At 54.4% G+C, this 24,850-nt stretch overlaps 1 protein-coding gene across 11 annotated transcripts; it reads left to right on the top strand.

Annotated features, from left to right (window-relative positions):
* Nucleotides 1-574: 574 nt before the first annotated feature.
* SLC43A1 (solute carrier family 43 member 1) lies at nt 575-24,850 on the top strand. 11 transcript variants are annotated; one of them, XR_003517492.1, is made up of 19 exons: nt 575-1,046; nt 1,273-1,809; nt 2,150-2,210; nt 2,362-2,528; nt 11,628-11,805; nt 11,915-11,970; nt 12,101-12,177; nt 14,521-14,613; nt 16,648-16,781; nt 17,671-17,849; nt 18,933-19,079; nt 19,176-19,211; nt 19,423-19,561; nt 21,860-22,001; nt 22,223-22,296; nt 22,969-23,092; nt 23,214-23,486; nt 23,592-24,016; nt 24,201-24,338. XR_003517492.1 is itself a non-coding variant. In XM_027580008.2 (17 exons), the coding sequence occupies exons 4-17, from the start codon at nt 2,375-2,377 to the stop codon at nt 24,345-24,347; spliced, it is 1,680 nt and encodes a 559-aa protein (XP_027435809.1). In that variant the 5' UTR covers nt 575-1,046; nt 1,748-1,809; nt 2,150-2,210; nt 2,362-2,374; the 3' UTR covers nt 24,348-24,850. The 11 variants fall into 11 exon arrangements, 9 of the variants coding, with proteins under 9 accessions (XP_027435809.1, XP_027435808.1, XP_027435807.1 ...); XR_003517491.1 differs by having other exon boundaries at nt 23,214-24,016; XM_027580008.2 differs by lacking the exons at nt 23,214-23,486; nt 23,592-24,016 and having other exon boundaries at nt 1,748-1,809; nt 24,201-24,850.

The following is a 24,850-nucleotide window of genomic DNA, read 5'->3' as shown; positions in this document are numbered from 1 at the left end:
TGTGTTAAGCTCACATCTGTATTGACTGGCCTTTGCCTCATCTCATGAACCTACACCTCCCCTCTGTTTTACCAAGAGCAATATGAGGCTCAGGGAGGAGTCAGGAAGTGTCTGGAAGCATCCTATCACCAGGTCTGTGGAAATAATAATACTAAAAATAGCCATAGCAGTAACAACAATGAACCCTTGCTGTGTTACTGAGCACCGTGCTCAGCATTTGCCCTGCAGCACCACAAGCCCCAGTTCCATCCTTCACCTCCCGCCTCCTTAATTAGGTACTGTTACCTGAATTTACAGAGAAGGAAACCGAGGCTCAGCGAGGTTAAGCAGCTTGCCCAGGGTAACCCAGGCCAGTCACTTCCAAAGTCCAGATGCAGACCTCCAGCTGACTAACCCGTGGAAACCCGTGTCATTCTGCTTCTCGGAAAACACTACTCCCAACTGCACAGTTCAAAACCCCACCCAAGCCCGCCCTTGCATCGCGGCCAGTCTGCTCTGAGTCGTTCTCTGTTTTGACCAAGGATACAGAGGGCGCTGCCCAACTCATCTGGGGGGCCCGAGGGAGAAGGTGAGGGTGAGGGTGTGAGGGTGAGGGTGGAAATATTAGGTGCTGGGGCGTGTGCCGGGGGAGAGTATCTGGGGACCCGACTGCGAGTCACGTGCGCGTGAAACTCGACCTAGGGGGAGGGGAAGAAAAGGGAGCCCCCGCCCCTACCTCAGGGCGCAGCCCGGGACGAGTGTAAATACAACGCTTAACTCAGTGGATCCACTTGGTCTATGCCCCACCTCAAGAATCCCGGGTGCCCGGCGGGTTCCCAGCCCCCCGACTTCACCCGAGGGGACTGAGGAGGCAAGGACACCGGACAGCGGCGCTGAGTCCCCGAGGCGGCCCGGCCCCGGCGCGCAGAGAAGTCCGAGCGCCCGTGCGGTTCGGAGCTGGGCCCGCGGGACAGTGGACGCCGAGTGTGGACGCGCCCTAAAGGCGCTGCGCTCCCCGAGGCGTAGCGTCCGCGGCTGCAGGAGGCGCGTTTGCCCCCAGACCAGAGGTGAGCAGTGGATGTGGGTGGCGGGTCCCCAACTGCGGGTCCGCTGAGAGCCCCCCCGGGCCGGCTCCCACCGACACTCGCAGGCTCCCCAAGAAAAACCCGTTCCCCGAGCCCGTGGGTCCCGCGGCGCACTGTCGCGTCTCTCCAAGTGTGCCCCTCCCTCCCCTTCCCTCCGGCCCCTCGGACTCCCCTCTTCCTCTCGGCCTGGTCGGCTTCACTTCCTCAGTTTGGAGCAACAGTCCTGTCGGAGTTTGAACGGACCCGCGGGCGCGCGGGAACCCAGAGCCCCATTTCACAGATGAGGGTACTGAGGCCCGGGGAGCCGCATCTGGTGTCCTCCGCCCCTCCCTCTTGCCCTTCCCCCCCTTCCCCTTCCCCGTCCCTCTCCTCTCGGCGGTGTCCGTCTCCCCCCTGCCGCTCCCCGCCTCCGCGCCGCCCGTGTCCCGTCTCCTCCCACGGTGGTGGCGGCGGCCGCGGCGGGGGGAGCTGGGGCTCCTTCCCTCCCTCTGGTAAACACACCCGCCCGCCGCCGGCCGCTGGCCCATCCGCCACCACTGTCCTTATAAAGTCAGCGGCCGCGAAGCTTCCTGGCGGAGCGCGAGCCCCCTTCCCCGGCCCGAGAGCGCGGGCTGGCGCGGATGCGTGCCGCGTGGTGGTCCGCGCCCCGCCGAGTGAGTGAGGGGCGCCCCGACCCGCCCTAGGTCCCCATCCACGTGGCAGCTGTTGTCCAGGACCGAGAGACTCCAGAGACACGGGTCGCCCGGTGCGGAAAGGGGGAAGGTGGAGGGGGGGCTGGGGCCCGGCCCCGGAGCAGAGGAGTGGTCTTACCCGGGCAGCAGGAAGGGGGGGTGTCTTAGGCGAGCCCCAGACTTCCCCTTCCTCCTCCTGCTTGCTTCTGGGGGTCCTTCCTGGAGCGGGCGGCCGGATACTGGCCAGAGGTGGCTTCAGAGCGCGCTGTGCCCCTTGCTGACCTTTGGGGACTTGGGGAAGTGCGGGTTTGGGCCCGGGCAGCGGGGCTCTGCGCGTTCTGGCCCGGGTGGAAGAGGCCGGCAGCGCGCCAGGAATCTGTTGCGCTCACACAGGACCTTCCTTGTTTCCGATAGTGTCCCGGCGGGAGCCCGGCGCCGCGTGAACCGCTGGCACTGCTGGTGCGCCCAGAGCCAGGTTGGCGGCACCCGCCGGGAGCCCGGGACCCTGGGGCCTTCCCGGGCTGGTTCGAGGGGTCTCGGGAGCCACCATGATGCGAGACCCTTCCCGGGGGCCGCTGCGGGGGCGGGGAGGGGGTCCCCTCGCTCAGCGCGGTGTTCCTGTGCAGGCTCGCGGCCAGCATGGCCCCCACGCTGCAGCAGGCGTACCGGAGGCGCTGGTGGATGGCCTGCACCGCGGTGCTGGAGAACCTCTTCTTCTCGGCTGTGCTCCTGGGCTGGGGCTCCCTGCTGATCATGCTCAAGCAGGAGGGCTTCTATTCCATCGTGTGCTCAGGTATGCCCGAGGAAGGGCAAGTCCGGCTGGGGGAGGGGCAATAGAAGGGCCAGGTGGACGCTGGAAAAGAACAGGTGGCCGAGGGGACAGAAAGCAGGGCTGCCTAAGACGGAGCACTGGGCAGGAGTTGGACAGCCCCACTTCTTGACCTCTTTACACTTCCCCTAGAGAGTGGGTGGTGTTCTGCTCACTCTACCTCGTTGATCTAATCCAGTCTTCACGGAATGCCAGGTATCCTGCTGGGTATTCAGACACCAGGACTGACCCGCAGAGCCCTAAGTCTTTGGCAGCCTCAGGTCTAGCTAGAGCAAGATGAAAAACCCTAGAAGGAGAGCTGCTGCACCTAGCTGGGTGAGGGAATTTTTTTTTTTTTTTAAACCAGGGCTCCTGTAAGACTAAACAAGACAAAGGAGCGCCTACAGAGTGCACTTGAACTTAATAGGTCTGTGCCCATCCTCTTCTAAGACTTTGAGCCCCCAGGTGTTCAAATCACCCATCTGCCAAGGTTAATAAGCCTGCATTGTGGAGGGACCCTGTTTTCCATTTCAATTCCTTTGGCTTCTGAGCGGCCCCTAATGAGGAAGTAGGAATTGTAAGGCTCCTGAGTGGAGGGGAGGAGTCCAGGTCCCCTCTGAGTTGTTTATGCTGAAGACTGGAGAGGACCTGCTCTTTGTCACCTCCTGTTCTTGATGCTTGCCACTGCCCATCCTGTACCTCCTTCTTGCCTTACTCCACCTGTTTGGTTTGTTTTTTTGTAATCAGCTTTATCGAAGATTAATCTACATCACACATTTTGATGAGACTTGACAAATGTGTGCCTCAGGAACCATCATCCACCACAATCAATATTTAGAATATTTCCATCACCCCCAAACTCCTGCTTCTCTTTTGCTGCCCATCCCTCCACCTGTGCTTTTTTAAAAACACGTGTGAAAACTTTATTAAGATCTAAGTTGTATACCCTACAATTCACCCATTTAAAATATACAATTTTTAAATTTTTTTTAATTATTTTTTAAAGATTTTATTTATTTATTTGAGAGAGAGAGAGAATGAGAGAGAGAACACGAGAGGGGGGAGGGTCAGAGGGAGAAGCAGACTCCCCACTGAGCAGGGAGCCCGATGCTGGACTCGATCCTGGGACTCCAGGATCATGACCTGAGCCGAAGGCAGTCGCCCAACCAACTGAGCTACCCAGGCGCCCCTTAAAATATACACTTTTTTTTAAAGATTTTATTTATTTGAGAGCAAGAGAGCAGGAGCAGAAGGGAGGAGCAGAGGGAGAGGGAGAAGCAGACTCTGCTGAGCAGGGAGCCCAACTCGAGGCTCGATCCCAGGACCCTGAAATCATGACCTAGGCCGAAGGCAGCTGCTTAACCGACTGAGCCACCCAGGCGCCCCTAAAGTATGCAATTTAGTAAGTTATGCAGCCATCATCATAATCAATTTTAGGACATTTTCTTTACCCCAGAAAGTAATCCTGTACCCATTAGCAGTGCCTTGGTTTACCTAGGACAAAAATAGATTTTTTTTAAAAAAACACTTGTTACCATTTAGTAAACCCCCAGCCTCCCACCCCTGGGGCTTCAAGCTACCAGGACACAGCCACCCCTCCCCCTTAATCTTCTTTTCAGCTCTTCTGTTGAAAAATTTGGTCTTCCCAATGATGGGCGGCTTTGCGGAGCCCTCCCTTTCTAGCACTCTGTAGCAGCCTGATTTAACCCATCAGTGATAGGTGCTGTTTGAATATTTCATCTATATGGCATCTTATAAGTGGTCTTTTGTGACTGGCTTTTTTTCACTTAGCATGATGTTTTCAGGGTTGATCCGTGTTGTAGCAGGTGTCAGGACTTGGTTTCTTCCCATTGTTGAATAATATTGCACTGTATGGATCGACCACATTTTATTTATCCATTCATGAGCTGATAGGCATTTCCTTCCATTTTTTGGCCATGATGAATACTTCTATAAACACTTAGGTACAAATTTTTGTGTGGAGCTAGGCTTCCCTTCCTCTTAGGTATTTACCGAGGAGTAGAATTGCTAGGTCAGAAAGTAACTCCATGTTGAACCAGACTGTTTTCCACAGTGGCTGCCCCATTTTCCTTCCCCACCAGCGGTGTAAAGGGTTCCAGTTTCTCCACATCCTTGCCCACACTGATGATTGCTTGTATTTTTTATTATAGCCATTCTCGTGGATGCAAATATCATCTTTTGATTTGGAATTCCCTAATGGCTAATGATGGTGGGCAACTTTTCATGTGTTTCTTGGCCCTTGGTATATCTTCTTTGGAGAAATGTCTGTTCAGATTCTTTGGCCATTTTTTTTTTAAGATTTTATTTATTTATTCATGAAAGACAGAGAGAGAGAGAGAGAGAGAGAGAGAGGCAGAGGGAGAAGCAGGCTCCCAAGGAGCAGGGAGCCCGACGTGGGACTCAATCCCAGGACCCTGGGATCATGACCTGAGCCGAAGGCAGACACTCAACCATCTGAGCCACCCAGGCGCCCTCTTTGGCCATTTTTAAGTTGGGTTATTTGCTCTTTTATCATTGAGTTGTAAGAGTTCTTTATATTCTAGATACAAGTCCCTTATGAGATCTACAGTTTGCAAAATTTTGCTCCCCCTGTGGATGGTCTTCTCACATTCTTCATGGTGTCCTTGGGAGCACAAAAGTTTTTTAATATTGATGAAGTCCAATCTCTCCTTTTCTTTGCCATTTGTGTTCTGGTGTCATGAATAAGAAATCCTTGCCTAACCTACAGTCATAAAGATTTATGCCTGTGTTTTCTTCTAAGAGTTTTTATAGTTACAGCTCTTACATTTATTTTTTTTATTTTTTATTTTTTTAAGATTTTATTTATTTATTTGAGAGAGAGAGAATGAGAGATAGAGAGCACGAGAGGGAAGAGGGTCAGAGGGAGAAGCAGACTCCCTGCCGAGCAGGGAGCCCAATGTGGGACTCGATCCCGGGACTCCAGGATCATGGCCTGAGCCGAAGGCAGTCGCTTAACCAACTGAGCCACCCAGGCGCCCTACAGCTCTTACATTTAGATCATCGGTCCATGTGGGGGTATTTTCATCTGGTGTGAGGTGTCCACCTGGTGTTTTGATCTGTCCGGAAGTGAGTATGCGTCTGAGCCCGGTTGTCTGGGATCCCTAGAGGTGACCCAGGCGAACCCTCCTTCTTTCTTAGAACTTACTTGTCCACTCTTGGAAAGCAAGGCAGAGCATGTCTCTCTTCCCCCGGCTCTCCTTCCCTCAAGAGACTTAGCCTAAATCCTTGAGCCATCAGGCTGATTGGGGGTGCTGTACCCTCAGTCATGCTGCCCTATCAAAAGTGGTTATTTTCTGTTTCTTTTAAACATTTTTTTAAAGATTTTATTTATTTATCTGACAGAGAGACAGTGAGAGAGGGAACACAAGCAGGGGGAGTGGGAGAGGGAGAAGCAGGCTTCCTGCGGAGCGGGGAGCCCGATGCTGGGCTCGATCCCAGGGCCCTGGGATCATGACCTGAGCCGAAGGCAGATGCTTAACGACTGAGCCACCCAGGCGTCCCGCTTTTAAACATTTTTTAAAAAGATTTTCTTTATTTGAGAGAGGAGTGAGCACGAGAGCGAGAGAGCACGAGTTGGGGGAGGGGCAGAACGAGAGGAGAAGCAGACTCTCCAGCTGAACAGGGAGCCCCGATCCCAGGACCCCAGGGCCCCAGGATCAGGACCTGAGCTGAAGGCAGATGCCCAACTGACTGAGCCACCCAGGCGCCCCTATTTTCTGCTTCCTGAAGCCACATTCACAAGGACACCGAATCAGACCAGGAATGTGTGTCCCCACAGTGTGTGGAAAGAGCCAGGCAGCATGGCTTCCGACTCTGTGTCTCTTGGCTTATTTTAGGTGTTTACTTAGCTTTCTGAATATCTCAGTTTTCCCTTATGTAAAATGGAACCAATCATCCCTACCCCGTGGGACTGCTGTGAAAATGAAGTGAGAACAAGCATGTGGACTACAAGTGGAGGTCATTATTATGTGCTGGACCCAGTTTTGCTGTCATTTGCCGTGTGACCTTAGACAAGTCACCCATCCTCTCTGGCTCTCCACTTCTAAGTCTGCAAAACAGAGTGGTTGTCCCTCATCCTTCTTGCCACAGAGTAATGATGTGAACACCAAATGATGGCAGTTTAAAAATGTGGAGTTCATGATTGAGGTGTTCACTAGTGTCGGCCTTGGGCGTCCCTGGCCACACCCTCTGTATTCTCAGTGTTTTTTTTTTTTTTTTTAAGATTTTATTTATTTATTTGAGAGAGAGAGAAAGCACATGAGAGGGGGGAGGGTCAGAGGGAGAAGCAGACTCCCTGCGGAGCAGGGAGCCTGACACGGGACTCGATCCCGGGACTCCAGGATCATGACCTGAGCTGAAGGCAGTCGCCCAACCAACTGAGCCACCCAGGCACCCTTTCTCAGTGTTTTCTGTTCCCCCTCGAGTTGTGCCCTGGGGTGGGCGGTTGAACCACCTCTAGGGGTGTCAATATTTGAAGAGGGCTCTGTTACTCAGAATTCAGGCAGGGGCAATTCAATTTAACACATACTACCATATATCCAGCAAAAGTTCCAAAACAATAAAACAACACCTAAAGTTCATCAAACCTTTACTGTTTGCTATTTAGATCTTCAGTCCTCACAGCAGATCTGTGATCTAGGTATTATTATTAACATATTTTGTAGAAGAGAAAGCTGAAGCTCAGAGAGGCTAAGTAACTTGCCTGAGGTGACACAGCTAATAAGGGGCAGAGTGAGGATTCAACCCCAGATCTGACTCCACGACCTGTCTCCTGGTCCTCATGGGAATAGTGTAGACGTCTCCAACCTCCTTTAGCTTGGAGTTCTCCTGGGGCAGTCCTGCCATAGACGAGACAACCAGCTAATCCTACAGGTGTTTGGTGAATGTGACTGTCAACTGCAGAAAAGTGAAGCATCAGGGTGTGAGGATGATGATATCTTTTCTGTGTCATAGGTACTGTTTACTTAATGCTTCCTTTTAAATCAACCCATTTAGGGCACCTGGGCGGCTCAGTTGGTTGAGCGACTGCCTTCAGCTCAGGTCATGATCCTGAAGTCCCGGGATCGAGTCCCGCATTGGGAATCCCTACTCGGCAGGGAGTCTGCTTCTCCCTCTGACCCTCTTCCCTCTCGTGCACTCTATCTCTCATTCTCTCCCTCTCAAATAAATAAGTAAAATCTTTAAAAAAAAAAAATAAATCAACCCATTTAAAAAAAATTCACCGAATTTTAAAGTTTAATATCCTTGGACTCTTGGGTTTGATTGTACTTACCCATACACACACATCACACACATATGTGTCTGATACATACACATATGTATCTATATGCATCAGAAACACATATACGCACATAGATATGTGAATATATTGGAAAAACATATGCAGGTTTCTTTTTTTTAACTTTATTTTTTTAAACATTTTTTTATTTTTTATTTCTTTTTAAGATTTTTATTTATTTACTTGACAGAAAGAGAGTGAGCACAAGCAAGGGGAGCGGCAGGCAGAGGGAGAAACAGGCTCCCCGCCGAGTAAGGAGCCCGATGCGGGGCTCGATCCCGGGACCCTGGGATCATGACCTGAACCGAAGGCAGATGCTTAATGACTGAGCCACCCAGGAGCCCATATGCATGTTTCTTTCTTTTTTTTTTTTTGAATGTTTCAGTTTATTTATTTTTTAAGATTTTATTTATTTACTTGACAGAGAGAGATCACAAGTAGGCAGACAGGCAGGCAGAGGGAGAGGGAGGAGCAGGCTCCCCACTGAGCAGGGAGCCCGACGTGGGGACTGATCCCAGGACCCTGGGATCATGACCTGAGCCGATGGCAGACGCTTAACTGACTGAGCCACCCAGGCGCCCCCATATGCATGTTTCTAATGTACATATACATGCATACATTTTTCCAATATATTTACATATGTATGTGTGTATATATGTGTGTTTCTGATATACATTGAAATGGCTAATAACTATGAAACATCAAAATCCATTCCCTGTACCCCCTAACCCATCTTGAGTATCCCACATGCTGTGCATACAATTTGGGAAGCACATTCTTTTCTAAGGCTTCAGCTCTACCACTAACTCAATACATTTTCCCTGTCCCACCCCATGCCTCACTTTACTTGCCTATACAAGTGGGGCCGTTGGATTTCGACGACCTTTTCTGTTGTAATTGGCATGGATAGAGTTCTAAGGAGCCTTTGCAACTTGGGCTGGCTTTATCCAAGAAGTCTGGCTTTAGCCAACTACCAGAGTGATCAGGCCTCAGGAGCTAGCTCATGTTAGCCAGGCTCATAAGAGGTTGATGATAAACCAGACAGACTGGCGCACTAACTGACCTTGATTACTAGCCGTCCACAGGCCTGGCATGCTCCACGGATGGAGGAACACGTCTCACCAGCACCAACACAAGCTTGGGAAGCGCCCTGAGCTGCTGCATTCAGGACCGAGGTGTCCTGTAGGGGACAGAAGAGTGCTGGCCTTGGGAGACTGTCTTGAGTCCAAATGGAAGCCTGCCTGTAGGAAAAGGTGTGGCTGGGAGTTGCCAGCTTCTCAGAGCCTCATTGTCTGTAAAATGGGGATCATCGGGCTCACTCTGCAGGGAGGTTGTGAGGATCGGATGAGATACTGTATAAAAAAGCCTGGCACAAAGTAGGTGTTAATTAATCCAGAGCTAGTGGGACGGTGTAAGGGAAGGTGCCATCTGATGGTGAAAGACTGAGGAGTGGGGCCAGGGTCTAATTTAGGGGCTGCACGCTCATATGCCAGCAGGGGTCAGGCAGGTCATAATAACTAATTAATAATCAGAATTTAATAATCATAATAAAGTAGGGCAGGTGTAAGATGGCAAATGTCCGGGAGCTACAGCAGAGGTGAGGACTTGGGTGGCCTAGAGAGGGCAAGCTGTGGTGGGAAGGGGTGACCCCCACTCAGCGCCAGCAATAGCCAGATCTTCTGGCTTCTTTCTCTCTCTCTTTTTTTTTAAACATTTTATTTACTTATTTGAGAGAGAGAGAGAGAGAGACAGCATGAGCAGGGGAAGATGGAGAAGCAGGCTCCCTGCTGAGCAGGGAGCCCGAGGCGGGGCTCAATCCCAGGACTCTGGGATCACGGCCTGAGCCTAAGGCAGACACTTAACTGACTGAGCCACCCAGGTGCCCCGATCTTCTGGCTTCTTAAAGAGAAGCCAAATTGTTTGGGGATACGTCCCGATTTTAAACTGCACCCAGTTACAATTTGCATGCCAAGCAAAACACGTGTGTAGGCCACTGCTGGTCGCCTGTTTGCTGCCTCTGGCCTAAATGATCTTTGCATCTTTCCATTTCTTTCCACTTCACCCACTGCCCCAGCTCGGTGCCTGGCATACAGTAGATGTTCCGGAAGTACACGGAGACTGAATAAAGTGAAGCAGACGAACCTGGTGGAGAAATGAAGAGTGATCGTGACCACCACGAAATTAAGGGGCTAGCCTGAATCCTAAAGGCCATGGTCTGAGCCCCCCCACTGCTTCTCCCACGGGCCTGAGCACTCTCCCCCAGTGTCCCGGGCAGCTGGTACTGTGGCCGGCTCCCCGTGGCCTGACGTGCCTCCTCCCCTGGTTGGCCAGCACTCATGATCCGAAACTTCTTCCTCATATTCTTCCTTATGTTAACACACAGGTCACTTCACCCCTCTGCTGCCTGCAAGCCCTTCGGATATCTGAAGTCAGGAGTCATTGTGCCCACCCAGGGCAGGTGCTTTCCCTCCCAGCATTCAGGCATCCTCACGTCCTCCTGTGTTCTCTTGACAGCACCCGTCACTCTTCACTTTCCTTTTTCCTTCCTTCCTTCCTTCCTTCCTTCCTTCTTTCCTTTCTTCCTTTCTTTCTTTCTTCTTTTTCTTTCTTTCTTTCTTTCTTTCTTTCTTTCTTTCTTTCTTTCTTTCTTTCTTTCTTTCTTTCTTTCTTTTCTTTCTTTCCTTTCTTTCTTTCTTTCTTTCTTTCCTTCTTTCTTTTCTTTTTTTTTCTTTTTTCTTTCTTCTTTCTTTCTTCTTTCTTTCTTTCTTTCTTTCTTTCTTTCTTTTTCTTTCTTTCTTTTTTCTTTTTTTTTCTTTCTTTCTTTTTTTTTTTTTTTTTTTTTTTTTTTTTTCTTCTTTCTTTCTTTCTTTTCTTTTCTTCTTTCTTCTTTTTTTTCTTTCTTCTTTCTTTTCTTTTTTCTTTTTCTTTCTTCTCTTTCTTTCTTTTCTTTCTTTCTTCTTTCTTTTCCTTTCTTTTCTTTCTTTCTTTCTTGTCGCTTGAACTCACAACCCCAAGATCGAGTCGCATGCTCTACTGATTGAGTCAGCCAGGCGCTCCAAAAGCACATGTCACTCTTTCATTCAGGGTCCTTTTGTTTACTTGTTTAGTATCTAATATAAGTCCCACAAGAGCCGAGAGCTTCCGTTTTTATTCACTGTGGGATCCCCAGCACCTAGAGAAGAGGCTGACCACATCGAGACCCCCCGGGAGGGCCACCACCTACCCCTTCATCAGCTGTTTCAGGAGAACCTTCTCTGGGCCAGGCCCTGTGCCAAGCTTATCTTCCCCAGCTGAATCTCCTAAGGAACCCATGGGTTAGGCCTCCTCCGCTCCCTGTCACAGGCTAGGGGCCTGTGGCTCAGAGAGAGGAAGCAACTTGCTCAAGGTTGCCCAGCCTATAGGGACGGCAGTGGGAATTCAGACCCTGGTTGGGCTGCCCTCCTGGTGCACCCCCGAGTGCGCCCTTGGCAGTGATGCCTAGGCAAAAAACGGGGCAGGGAAGCAGCCACCTCATGACTTGGTGAGCACTGAGTGAAGTGAATTGCCCTCCTTCCCCTTAACCTTTTTTATTAACTTGTCATGACTCCAAGTTAGCAGTTTACCTTGAGGATGAGTCCTCACCAGAGTAGATAGGACTCTGGGCCACACTCAAAGTTGCCAGGTTGGCAGGAAGTCCTAAGCTCAGGAGCCCCGGCCCCAGGCCCTTCTGTCCTGCGCCCAGCAGCTCGTGCTGCTGTGTGCTGAGCCCTCCCTTGCTTCCTCAGCTGAGAACACCACCAACATCACCCAGGATGAGCAGTACAAGTGGCTGAGCTGTGACGGCCAGGAAGAGATGCTCAACCTGGGCTTCACCATCGGCTCCTTCGTGCTCAGTGCCACCACCCTGCCACTGGGGATCCTCATGGACCGCTTTGGCCCCCGGCCCACGCGGCTGGTCGGCAGGTGAGGCAGCTGGGCCTGTTGGGGGCTGGAAGGCGGGCTGGCACCACAGGGCGAGGAGAGGCTCAGAGTGTTCACGGGCAACTCCTCCCCCTGCCCTGGGTCTCCACAGCGCCAGCTTCGCTGCATCCTGCGCCCTCATGGCCCTGGCCTCTCGGGACACCAGAGGTGAGCGGTTTGGCCTCTCGTGTGCCCACAAGAAAAGAATGGGTGGATGCAGGTGGATCATCTGCCATCCCAGCTCCTCCCTTGGCCTTGCAACAGCTCCCCAAATGCCCTCACCCTCTCCCCTTCCCAGTTCTGTCTCCGTTGATATTCCTGGCGCTGTCCCTGAATGGCTTTGGTGGCATCTGCCTAACGTTCTCTTCACTCACGGTGAGTGTGACAGGCCCCACTTGGCAGCAGGGCACCCGGGAGTGGGGTGGGGGTAGAGGTGAGTGAGGGGGAGAGTGGGTGAGGGAGGGGCCAGTGGCTGCAGAGCAAATGCTTGTGTGGGTCTGGAGCCGTGTAGGCTGCAGCTCAGGGTGGGTGTGAGGCTGTGCACGTGGGGATGCGACACTGTGTGAGTGTGGGTGTGAGGCTGTGCGCGTGTTCCGAGCACGGAATGCCTGCCCGGCTCTGTTCTACACACTGGGGCCACGGCACAAACAGAACTGCCAACTTCCTCACCTTCCTGGAACTTCCGTTTGGGGGGTGTTGAGCGACCAGGCAACCCCCCCCAAACAAGTAAACTCAGAAATGATGTCAGTAGTCCTAAGTGCTGGAAAGAAAATAAAATTGGGTGTCGCGATGGATAGTGACAGGGAAGGAGCAGCTGGGGTGTGCGTTTGCCACGTTGTGTATTGTGTGATGCTCTAGATGGGGAAGGGCGTGTGTCCGTGAATGTATTTGTGAGTGTATGAGGTTAAACCGTGTGAACTTGCCGGCGCTTGACTGTGCTGGACCTACAGAAACAGCTTTTCCCATGACTCCGCCTCTTACGTATGTGTGTTTGGTGTGCGTGTTGCTCTGTGTATGTTTATAGATGTGAGTGAGCGAAAGGGTTAAAGGCTTCTGAGTGTGTGGTGGGGGAAGGGTTCCTGGCTGGGCCAGCCTCAGGCTGTTTATCCCTGACCGCCAAACTGGGTGTTTTTGGCTGAATTTCACCTCACCCAGCAGCCGCCTTTAATTCCAGCCTGGGACATTTCACAACTCTCTAAGGAAGCGGATCCCTTCCTCCCCGCCTCCCTGCGCAGCCCCTTCTCCACACTGCGCAACTTGGCTCGGGCCCTGAATCCCTTCCCTCCCTTGCCCTGCCCCGCGCTGCGGGGCGCCCAACCTCGGACCTTGCCCTGGCCTGCTTGGCGGTCTCTGCCCGCCGCCCCGCCGCTCCTCCCCCTGCCCCGCCGCTCCTCCCCCTGCCCCGCCGCTCCTCCCCCTGCCCCGCCACTCCTCCCCCTGCCCCGCCGCCAGTAATCTCCAGCCAATAGCAGGGCCCGGCGCCCGCCCCGCCCCGCCCCCGCCCCCGCCCCGGGCCTCTGCCCTAGCCCGCCAGGACGGACCCAGCCGGCACGTCCAGTGCTGCCCAGCCCCTCGGCCCGGGTTAGCCAGGTCGGCCTCGCGCCCTGCCCCCTCGCGGGGGCGCCAAGGGTTCCGCCGCTCTCCGGCCCTGGCCCTGGCACTTTCCTCCTGCGTCCTTGGCGGCGTGCCTTGCAGATACTGGGTGTCAGGGAAACCTCTGCCCCAGTGAGGGTCAGTCTGGTCCCACCCCCTTTTCATAGCCACTTGGAAGGTGGTGGAGGACTCCGTTCTGCGTGTTTACCATCTTCCTTTCCCAAGGTATTTGACGTCCCCTTCTTGGCCTCGGTTACCCCCTTTGTAGAGAGGGTTGAAGTTTGGTATGGCATCTAAGGCCCTTCCCAGCTATGGGATCTGTTGACCTGGGGAGGATGGTGGGGCCAGAGGGGGGTGTACACAAAGGGCACCGTGACTTTGCTTTCTCCTCCCCGGAGGACCTGGCTCAGGCGGGTGAGCAGAACATATGATCAGTTCTCTACTGGTGGGAAGTCTGGGCCTGCTCTGGACGTCAGAGCCGCCTCTCCTAGACACCTGGCCTGCCCCTGCCCCTCATTTAGCTCCACCCTTACCTCCCTGGCACCTCCTATGATTTGCCCTGGCTCAGCGGACTTTGGCGTCACCAGGAGGGTTAATTCCAGAGCCAGCCATGGTCACAGCCTTGGGGCCTGGGAAAGAGCAAGGATCTCCAGAACAGGGGAGAAAGTCAGTAACTAGCTCTGTGAACTTGAGTACATTTCTCTCCCTCGCTGGGCCTCAGTTTTCTCATCTGTCGAATGGGTTGCACTAGATCAGTTTTTCTTAAACACCCATTGCATGGGTTATTAAGAGGCGTCACCCAATAGAAGGGCTCCATTAACAACTAATTTTGGAAACCCCAGGGGGTTAAGCAAAATTGACAAATTTTTGTCTTTGAGGGCATGTCCGGGAACCTTTCAGATGCTAAAGTGCATTGGGAGTCTCTAGGAGGCTGTTGGCTAGTTTCCAACCGTGATTTTGCCTTCAGACTTTTCTGCAGCATCTCCCGGAGCTAGTGTTCCTGGAGCTCACTTTGAGGGCTGTGGGGCTGGGTGCATCCAGGCTTTACCCCACGGGGCTGGGCAAGGGGTGCCCTGGGTGGCTGTGAGGGTCCCCCGGCTCACTAGGGCTGCTTCCCTCCCTCAGCTGCCCAACATGTTCGGGAGCCTGCGGTCCACGTTCATGGCCCTCATGATCGGCTCCTACGCCTCTTCTGCCATCACGTTCCCGGGAGTCAAGGTATTGGGAGTGTTTGGGAGTGGGGGCAGTGAGGTCACTTGGGTTTTCTTTTTGCCTCGACACAAAAACTCGGCGGGGCTGGGTGAGTAGTGGCTGGCGTGTCTGAGGATCCTGTTCCTGCCGGTTAGAGGTCCGTCCCTACCACGATGGGGCAAAGCACTGAAGCGTCATGGGGAGAGCCCGGATGTTGCTGTGGACCCACAGGTCTGACCTCCCTGCTTTGCCCCCTTCCCTTTACTGCTGCCCCAGGCCAAGCCTCCATCCTCTGTCCTGGGCTAGTTCAAGCCTTCCTAGCTGGTCTCCCTGCCTTTGACCTTCCCCCTCTCCAGTCTGTCATTCACATGACTTCTATTTTTTTCTATTAAGATTTTTACTTATTCGAGAGAGAGAAAGCGAGAGACAGAGCACAAGTGGAGGGGGAGGGGCAAAGGGGGAGAAAGAAGCAGACTCCCCTCTGAGCAGGGAGCCGGAGCGGGCGGGATTCCAGGACCCAGGGATCACGACCTGAGCCGAAGGCAGACATCTGCCCAACCAACCGAACCACCTAGGCAGCCCCTCACATGACTTCTAGAATGCTCTTAGTTGGAGGCCTGGCTCACTGACAGAATCAAGTCCAACTTCTTCAGGAATGCATTCAATGCCCTTGACCTCTCTGGCCTCACCCAGGCTTTCCTGCCACGACTCCTTGTCCTGCCCTGGAAAGACTGTTTGCCTTGGGTCCAGGGTCATGAACGTAGTCCATACCGGGCTGGAGCCTGGACAGGTCCGACTGGTGGAACTAGAACCAAAAGGCCTGAGTTCTAGCCTGGGGGCAAGCTTGGGGCCTCATTTCTTCCTCTGATATCAAAGGACATCAAGGCGTGATTTCACCTGGGCCATCGCATACCCTTCAGATTGCACCTGGGGTAGTCACGTTTGTTAGTTTAGAAAGCACGTGGGCGCCTGGGTGGCTCAGTTGGTTAAGCGACTGCCTTCGGCTCAGGTCATGATCCTGGAGTCCCGGGATCGAGTCCCACATCAGGCTCCCTGCTCAGCAGGGAGTCTGCTTCTCCCTCTGACCCTCCCCCCTCTCATGTGCTCTCTCTCTCTCATTCTCGCTCTCTCAAATAAATAAATAAAATCTTAAAAAAAAAAAAAAAGCACTTGCTAGGCATCCGGAAGGAGTTTGAGAGTGCATTGGTGGGGGTGGCCATCAACTGTTCAGGTAGCACGAGGCATGGAGGGTGGCAGGTTCTCCCTTTTCTTTGAAGCACTGTCCCGTCTGCAAGGAAGAAAGAGCATCCAGGCCCCAGGCTGAGGAGGAACAGAAATGCTCCCAGGCTGCACGGGAGCTCTGAGCCAGAGCCCGAGCGGACGGCAGATGTCAGTCATCCCAGGCAGGGAAGACAGGAGGAGGGACACCATCTCTGTGTACCTGGCTTCCCCGTTGGCACCGAATCCCAATCAATTCAGAACCTACTTGTCCTGGGGTGGGGAGGCCTTGGGCAGAGCCCTTGCATGTGTTCCCATACACACACACAGTTGTCCTGTGTACCTGGGAACACCTGTGCAAGGAGAGATAAGGCTTCTCAGATTGGGTTTGTCTTTCCCTCAGGGAATGTGCCAGGAAGGGGCAAGATAAACACAGTTAGGCCTGGGAAACCTAGAACATTAATTTTTCTCTTTTGTACATAAAATGAAATGGCATTTTTGTGTGAAAGCCAACATGCGCATGGACTCATAGGCACATTTGTGTGCCTTTTTTAGATAGTAATTGAGATTTCAAAGACCTTTTGTGCTTGTGGCCAGCAACTTCAGCTCCCTGTGGGAACTGTTTCAGACCTCGTTAGGGGGCTGGGGTTACAAAGGAAGAGGGTGGTGGTCTTCTGGGTCTGACTCTTCACTTCTGGCCTCAGCTTCCTCATCTGCAAATCAGGCACAAAGAACGGGGTAAAAGAAACCTTGTCTCGGGCCACTGGGGCCCGGGCTTGGCCTTGGGCTGGAAGAGGTGGGGCCTGGCGGCCACCCCCATGGACCTGCCCCCTCCTTCCACAGCTGATCTACGACGCCGGAGTATCCTTCGTGGTCATCATGTTCACCTGGTCAGGCCTGGCCTGTCTCATCTTTCTGAACTGTGCCCTCAACTGGCCCGGCGAAGCCTTTCCGGCTCCTGAAGAAGTCAACTACACGTGAGTGGCTGTGTCAGGAGGGGGGCTCCCCTCCCTGTGGAGGGAGAGATGGGGGGGCGGCAGCAGTGGTTGTGCAATGCACAGAATCAGCTTTGGTGTCAGAGAGACCTGCATTTGCAGATGGCCTCTGTTTCCTCATCTGTACAATGGGCTTGATCCTCCCCACCCACAAGTGTTTGAATAGACGTGGCATCTAACAGGTGGTCAGAACAGGGTGACTGGTACTGGTAATGTCCTTTCTGAGTTTGGAGGGTGGGATCAGAGTAGGAGGGATCCCAGCAAGGGTGCCGTGTGCCGTATGGTCCCAGGAGGGGAATACAAAGACTCAAATACCCCACCCTTTATGGGGCAAGCTAAATGCCAACTTTTCCCCACGCCCTATCAGTTCAGTGGGGGTGGGGTGATGCTCCACAAGGAAGCACATAGGGTGCCGGTCGAAAGCTGATGTTTTTCCAGTGTCTTCTACAGGCCAGGCACTGTGCGTAGCTCTCATACCATTCTCAACAGTCCTATGATGCGGCTTCTGTTATTAACTCCGTTAATAACAAAGGCTCAGGGAACAAAGTGACTTTCCTAAGGTAGTACCACCGAAGGAGGGTGAGGTAAAGCTTGGAACCAGGCTCTCTGACTCCAGAGTCTGAATTCTTAATGCTGCCTCCATGGCAACAGCCCAGGTTGCCTCACGACTCACCCACCCTTCACTTACTGGGCGCCAAGCTGGCCCCTGGCCTGGGCTCTGAGTGACAGACGCAGTGGGCACATCGGTCAGTGCTAGGTCCCGGGGTGCTCAGCATCCCTGGGCCCGACTAGCACAGACCTGGAGAGGCAGGCTGTTGAGGGCAGGGTCTGCATAGCTGGTCCCCACATGCCCTGGCCTGGCTGCCGGCAGGAAGAAGATCAAGCTCAGAGGGTTGGCCCTAGATCACAAGGTGACAGGTGACCGCTTCTACACCCATGTGACCATCGTGGGCCAGCGTCTGAGCCAGAAGGCCCCCAGCCTGGAGGAGGGGGCTGACGTCTTCATCTCATCCCAGGATGTTCGTGGCGCTTCAGAAAGCCCTCCTGAGAGTGAGTTGTCTGGTCAGGGAGGGTGGGCCCTCAGGCTCAGTGAGCACTCATCCTAAGCGCTCATTCTCTCCCCTTGTGTTCTCTCCACACCCCATGATGTAGGTGGGCCATGCTCCCCATTTACAGAATGGGGGGAAATCAGAGCTCAGAGAATTCTGGAAGTTCAGACTCAGGGGTACTCTGCTGGATTCCTGGGTGAAGGAGGGAGGGAAGAGCTTCCAGAAGGGCAGGCTCTGCAGGCCTGTGGGGCAGTCGGAGCAACCCTCTGAACCGCTAGCTTCAGACCCTGACTGCTCCGTGAGCCCGCGGCCAGGCCCGGCCCTCCAACGCCCGGCCGGCCGGCTGGCTCCCCCTGCTGGCTGGACGAGGAGCTGCAGCCTCCTGCCTGGGCCACTTCCCAAGGTATCAATCAGCTCCCAGATTAGGGGAAGGTACACCCGCCTTGGAGTCAAGAGATGGGGGTTTGAGTCTGCAGGCCATGTGACCTGGGCAGGTCCTGTAACCCTGCTCTGGCTTTCCTTATCTCTTAAACTAGCAGCAATAACACCCACTGAACAGGGAAGTTAATCGTGAGGATTAAATGATCCACGGATGTGGAAGCTCTGTTCCGGGCCCAGGGGTGTGCAGGTGTGAGGGCGTTACCCGTGCCGCTGGCCTCTCATGGCAGAGTGAGCCCGGGCAACCTGCTGCTTCCAGCCCCTTGAGCTTGAGCAAGTCACTGAGCTCTGGGCCTCAGTCTCCTCAACTGTAGAATGTGCTAAAGAGAGGGTTTTGTACACTTTGAGTAATGGGATCGTATGTGTCAAGTGTGCGGCACATAGTGCTTAATACATAGTAGCTAGAGTTATTATTAGCACACCAGCGTGGACATCCAGAGGTCACCAAAAATGTTCTGTTGCAATCATTATAAAACTGGGCAAGAACCTGGAGGCCGGTGAGTCCGAACAGTCCTTTGTGAAGAAACCAGTCCCTCCAGAGTGCCATAGTGCGTGTCAGAGCCCCCTCTGGAACTGCATCCGCTGGGACAATCAGAGGGAAATGGAAGATCGGGAGGCTCAGGGGCGCCCTCTGCTGTCTCCCCAGAGTCCGTCCCCTTCCGCCAGAGCCTCTGCTCCCCCATTTTCCTGTGGAGCCTCCTCACCATGGGCATGACCCAGTTGCGGGTCATCTTCTACATGGCCGCCATGAACAAGATGCTGGAGTACCTCGTGACTGGGGGCCAGGAGCATGGTGAGGTGCTGCTGAGCCCACTGGGGGGCCGGGGGCACGGGAGGGTCACCCTGCTGAGCTCCTCTCACTCTGGCTTCGCTCCCCACGCCCCATCAGAGACGGACGTCCTGAGAAAAAGGGCGGCAGAGACAGGTAAGGGGATGAGGCCCGGCCCACACCCGTCCCACCACCGCCTGCTCCAGAGGGGGCCTGGGCCCACCCTCGGAGCTCTGGTCACTCGGGGCATCGAGGAATCCGGGGGCGGGGGGAGGCCCTTCTGGCACCCCCTGTCCTGCCCCGCAAGTGGGCTGCTGGCCTCCGTCGCGCCATCCCCGGACTCCACTTCTCCTCCCGTCCTGCCCAGTGGGGTTCTACTCCTCCATCTTTGGGGCCATGCAGCTGTTGTGCCTCCTCACCTGCCCGCTCATCGGCTACATCATGGACTGGCGGATCAAGGACTGTGTGGACGCCCCCAGTGATGGCACTGCCCTCGGAGACGCCAGGTGACCGGCACAGGGGTGGCCACAGCTTGTCACTCTTTCTGCGCTTTCACAGCCAGCATCTCATTTCATTCTGTCCAGAGCCCTGGGAGAACAGGAGCCTCTCCCCATTTTACAGAGGAGGAAACTGAGGGGGGTGGGCACAGCTTGCTCGATAATAAGTGTGGCCCACCTCAGGTGGTGACTGAGCACGAGGTACCTTGCGTTGTCCTGTTGAGTCCTGCAACAGCTCTCTGAGGGAGGTGTGGTGTCCTCATTTCACAGATGAGGACGCTGAGACCCAGAAAGGTTAAGTAACTTACCCAAGATCACACAGCTTTTGTTTATTTTATTTTAAAGATTTTATTTATTGGAGTGCCTGGGTGGTCCAGTTGGTTAAGCGTCTGACTCTTGGTTTTGGCTCAGGTTGTGATCTCAGGGTGCTGGGATCAAGCCCTGGGCCTCCCTGCTCAGTGGGGAGTCTGCTTCTCCCTCCCCCTCTGCCCTTCCCCCCACTTGTGTGCCCGTGTGTGTGCACTCTCAAATAAATAAATAAAATATTTTGTTAAGGGATTTTATTTATTCACTTGAGAGAGAGAGGGCCCAAGCAGAGGGAGGGACAGAGAGAGAGAATCTCAAGCAGATTCAAGTATGGAGCCCAACACGGGGCTCAATCCCAGGACCCAAAGATGGTGACCTGAGCGGAAACCAAGAGTCAGCCGTTTAACCGACTGAACCGCCCAGGCGGCCCCATCACACAGCTTTTAGTAGCAGGTTGTAGAACCTATGTTATAAAGGGTATACCCTAAAGCCTTCTTTAAACAGCTAACATGTATTGTCTCATATAGTTTCTGAGTCAGGAATCTGGGAATGACTTAGCTGGGCGGTTCTGGCTCAGTGTCTGTCTGAGTCTGTTTGAGCTGCTATAACAAAACACCACCAACACATTGGGTAGCTTAAAAACAATACAAAGTTAGTTCTCACGGTTCTAGGAGCTGGAAGTCCCAGATCAGGGAGCCAGTGGTTGAGTGAGGGCCCTCTTCTAGGTGGCAGACTTCTCCCTGTGTCCTCACATGGCCTAAGGAAAAGAGAGCTCTGTGGTTCCTCCTTTATAAGGGCACTAATCCCATGAGGAGGGCTCTGCCCCTTGTGACCTGATCACCCTGCAGAGCCCCACCTCCTAATACCATCATGTTGGGCATTAGGATTTTCAGCATACGAATTTCGGGGGCGCACAGCCATTCGGGCCATAGCAGGGTCTCACGAGGCTACGGTCTGGCTGTTGGCAAAGGCTACAGATATCTGGGGTGTTGACCAGGGCGGGAGAATCCATTACTGAGCTTCCTCACGTGGCTGTTGGCAGAAGAGGCAGCCCCTTTCCACTTGGGTCCCTCCAAAGGGCTGCTCACCACAGGGCAGCTGGCTTCCCCCAGAGCCAGGGGTCTAAGGGAGGGAGACCAAGATGGAAGCCTCTGTGTCCTTCAGTGAAATCTCATGAGTGACATATCATCGCTTCCGTAGTGTTCTGTCGGTCACAGAGAATAACCGGTCTGGTGTGGGGGGGGGACGACACAGGGTATGGCTAGCTGGAGGTGGGGCTCACTGAGGCCCATCTTGTTGGCTGGAGACCACTGCTGGGTCTTGAACTCGGGTTTTCTGACTGCGTGTGTTCTTTTTGTGTTTGTCCTGAGAGGATAGGAGGGAAGGCATCTTAAGGAACAATCCAGTGGCTTCCCTCCCCAGCATTGGTGCCCCAGCCCCGGCTCCCAGCCTCCTGAAGTCAGGGCCATCTGTGTAGGATAGATGGGCAGCCTGCCCTCATCTCAGCCTACTGACCTCTCCCTTCTGGGGCAGCCCTCAGAGCCCTTGACTGTGCCAGAGCGGGGCTTGCTGGACAGTCAGGGGCCAAGCTGCTATCCCCAGAGCAGCATCTGCTTTTGTCCAGGCTGATGGGCAGAGACGCTTTTGTAGGGGCTTCCTGTGGGAGCTCCCAGTTCTCCATCTTCCTTCCCATCCTTGAGCCTCAGACTTCAGTGTGTGTGAGACATAGCTGGGCTGTTTGTCCAAATGCAGATTCCTGGGCCCCACTCCTGAGATTCTGGGGGTGGGAGCCTGGAATCTGCATTTTAAGGAAAGGCCCCAGGTGATACTGGGGTCGGAGGTGGGGGAGCCACATTTCGAGAAACAGGGCTGGAGAAATGGCCTGCTCCCTTGGCTGCCCCCACGGCAAAGGCACAGCAGAAGAGGGGAGGCCAGCCCGAGAACCAGGGAGCTGCTGGGGAGGTGGAGGCAGCGGCCAGTGAGACACCCTGTTCTCCTCAGGGATGGGGTTGCCACCAAGTCTGCCAGACCCCGCTACCGCAAGATCCAGAAGCTCACCAATGCCATCAATGCCTTCACCCTGACCAACTTTCTGCTGGTGGGGTTTGGCATCACCTGCCTCATCAATAGCTTACACCTCCAGGTACCCACTTCCATCCTCCCCGCCCCCTTGCCTCCCAGGACCCTTCCAGAGGGACATTTCACCCAGCGCCTTGCCTTCCAGGAAGCATGGTTCTCATCCTCTGGGTCTGTTTTCTGGGGGCTGGGTTATCAGGGGCTCAGTGTCCCTCTTCACCTTACCCATCCTTTCTCCTGCCTCCACACGTGGCTCTTCACCTCTTCCCTCTCTCTTTCTGGTTTCAGTTTGTGACCTTCGTCCTGCACACCATGGTTCGAGGTTTCTACCACTCAGCCTGTGGCAGCCTCTATGCAGCAGTGTGAGTCAGCCCGTGCTGACCTGCCTTCCCGAGCTTTCCCTCCATAACCAGAGAACCCCAGGAGCAGAGTTGAAAGGGCCCCGGATACCCCTTCACGCCCTCCCTGCGCTCCACTGCCCCCCCTGGAGTGCTGACTGACATCTCAGTCAGCGGGGAGCTGGGAGGCTGTCTGGGGCAGGCCGCAGTTCCCTTTCCCCTCGCCCTTCTGGTTTCCACCGCCGGCGCTGCTCAGGGACTCCGGTGTGTGTGGTGACAGAGTGGTCACCATTCTCAGGTGCTTCCTCCATGCGGCGCGGCGCAGGACCCCTGACCAGTGTCAGCAGAGGGCAGCCCTGTGTCCTTCACCTGCTCCAGCCAGAGCCTCGGAGTCACCCTTGATTCTGCCCTTCCTCACACTCCACGTCCAGTCCCCAGCAGTCGGCCAGTCCCCCTACCACAGACCGAAAATGCAACCCTCTCCTCCTCCCCACTGCCACCCCCCTGCCCCGGCCGAGCGCCGCAGCTCCCGGCGGGCTCCCCAAGCCTGCGCTCGCCTCCCTTGGTCTATTTTTAACACGGGCTGGAGGCACCTGTTGGGACATAAGTCTTTTCCCGTCACTCCGTGGCTTCCTGCTACACTCTCAGAAAAAGCCAGAGGCTTTGTTATGGCTGAACAGGCCCCCCTATTGACAGGTTCCCCTCCAACCACTTCGGGACGCTGACGGGCCTGCAGTCCCTCATCAGTGCTGTGTTCGCCCTGCTCCAGCAGCCGCTTTTCATGGCCATGGTGGGACCCTTGAAAGGAGAGCCCTTCTGGGTGAGAACTGGGGGTGGCACGTGGGAAGCCGGACCCCCTTTCCGGGGGGTTCTGAGGAGTTGGGGCTGGGAGGGGGGGGCTTGTATCTGATAGAATCCCTGACTTCTATCTCCGACTGAAGGTCTCTAATCGGGGGCTTCCCAAGCTGGCTACCCATCACAACCCCTCACAGAGTGAAAAATAGATTCCCCAGCCTGCCGACTCAGCGCCTCTTGCTCCGGGCCCAGGAGTGTCTCTGGAAGAAGCTCCAGGCGCCTGGTGAAGTGGCCCAGTTCTGATGCCATCTGGTTTCACCCAGGGCACAGATGCTCTCTCTCTCTCTTAGCACCTCTGGAAAGGGGAGCCTCCAAACCCTCTCAGCTCAAACACCCTCAAGACGGGGCAGCAGCCTTTGGTATGGTTAGAAGGGTTTTTCCTTCCACCGACCACACGTCTGCCTCCCCAAACCTGGTCCTCTCTCTGCCCTGTGGGGCCACCTGTCCCGTAACCCTTCTCCCAGCAGAACAATCAAGAAAGGACAGTCACGGTTTGTGGGGTGCTCACGACGTGCTGAGGTCATCTTTGCCCTGACGAGGCACTTAGAGTCAAGGCGATTTGCCCAAGTCACACAGCGCGAGTCATGCAGAGCGGGATGTGAGCCGAGGCCACGCCCGTGTGAGGGCCACTGTCCTGGGCCTTCCGCCCCCCGGCTGCATGCCTGGGCTCCTTTCACCACTTGCCAACCTCTTCTCACCAACCTCAGTGGGATCAGGGGGCTCCTGTCGTCAATGTCCCCAGCCCAAAAGGTTGCATTTCAGAAGGTGCCCTGGATTGGGCACCAGCCCAGACTTCCCCAGTATCTCCCCAGAGGGCACCAGCTCGTGTGGGCACCGGCCTTAGGGTTCAGACCGCACTCTGATACTTTATGAGGCTGTTGAACATTAGGTGAGATATTGCTGAAATGGTGATTCAACACGGTACGTGCTAGCCATATTACTCATTCTGGCCCAGGACCTGGAGTGAAAATGGCTGCCTCCTCCTCTCTGTTGGAAGCTGAGGAGGGTCCTTGAGGGTGAAGAGGGAAAACTGGTACCTACTTGACTCCTGTCTCTCTCTCCTTGCCCTCAAGGTGAATCTGGGCCTCCTGCTCCTCTCACTCCTGGGCTTCCTGCTACCTTCCTACCTCTTCTACCACCGTGCCCGACTCCAGAGGGAGTATGCCACCTACTGGGAAGGCCCAAAGAAGGTGCTTGGCGGCTCTGAGGTGACCGCGTAGACCTCTTAAGGCCAAGGGACCTGGATGACAGGCAGCCAAGGCCTGAGCAACCAAAGGGAATGCCTCATGGGGCTTTTCTACCTGTAACATACACACAGAGCTGGGCCATGGATTTATAAATACCAAGAGAAGTTCTATTTTTGTAGGGACTTGCTAAAAGGGAGGAAAAAAAAAAAAAAACCTAAAAAAAAATTTCCCCAAAGCAATGCTCCATTGACTGAAGACAGCCCCTGTGCTAGAAGGATTGGGCCTTCTTCCTTCTCAGATTGGCGGATACCAGGGTGTGGGGCTGCCCTTTCTCTAGGCCTGCATCCTAGGGGCCTGCCTCCTGGTGCCCCCTGGGGGCTTGTGGGATCAACAGGCAAACAGGCTACCCCTAGGGTTCCAGCTAGGCAATGCCCAGAGCCTGCGTGTGTTATATGCTCACGTGTGTAGGTGTGTGTATGAAACAACCTTCCCCTCAGAGGAAAGGGGCCTGAGGTGCTTGCTGTGTCTTGGATGGG

The sequence above is a fragment of the Zalophus californianus genome, chromosome 11 (assembly GCF_009762305.2).
Source record: "Zalophus californianus isolate mZalCal1 chromosome 11, mZalCal1.pri.v2, whole genome shotgun sequence".
In the NCBI taxonomy this organism is placed as follows: domain Eukaryota; kingdom Metazoa; phylum Chordata; class Mammalia; order Carnivora; family Otariidae; genus Zalophus; species Zalophus californianus.
Note: the sequence above shows the minus strand (reverse complement) of the source record. Positions and strands in the feature narration are given on the sequence as shown.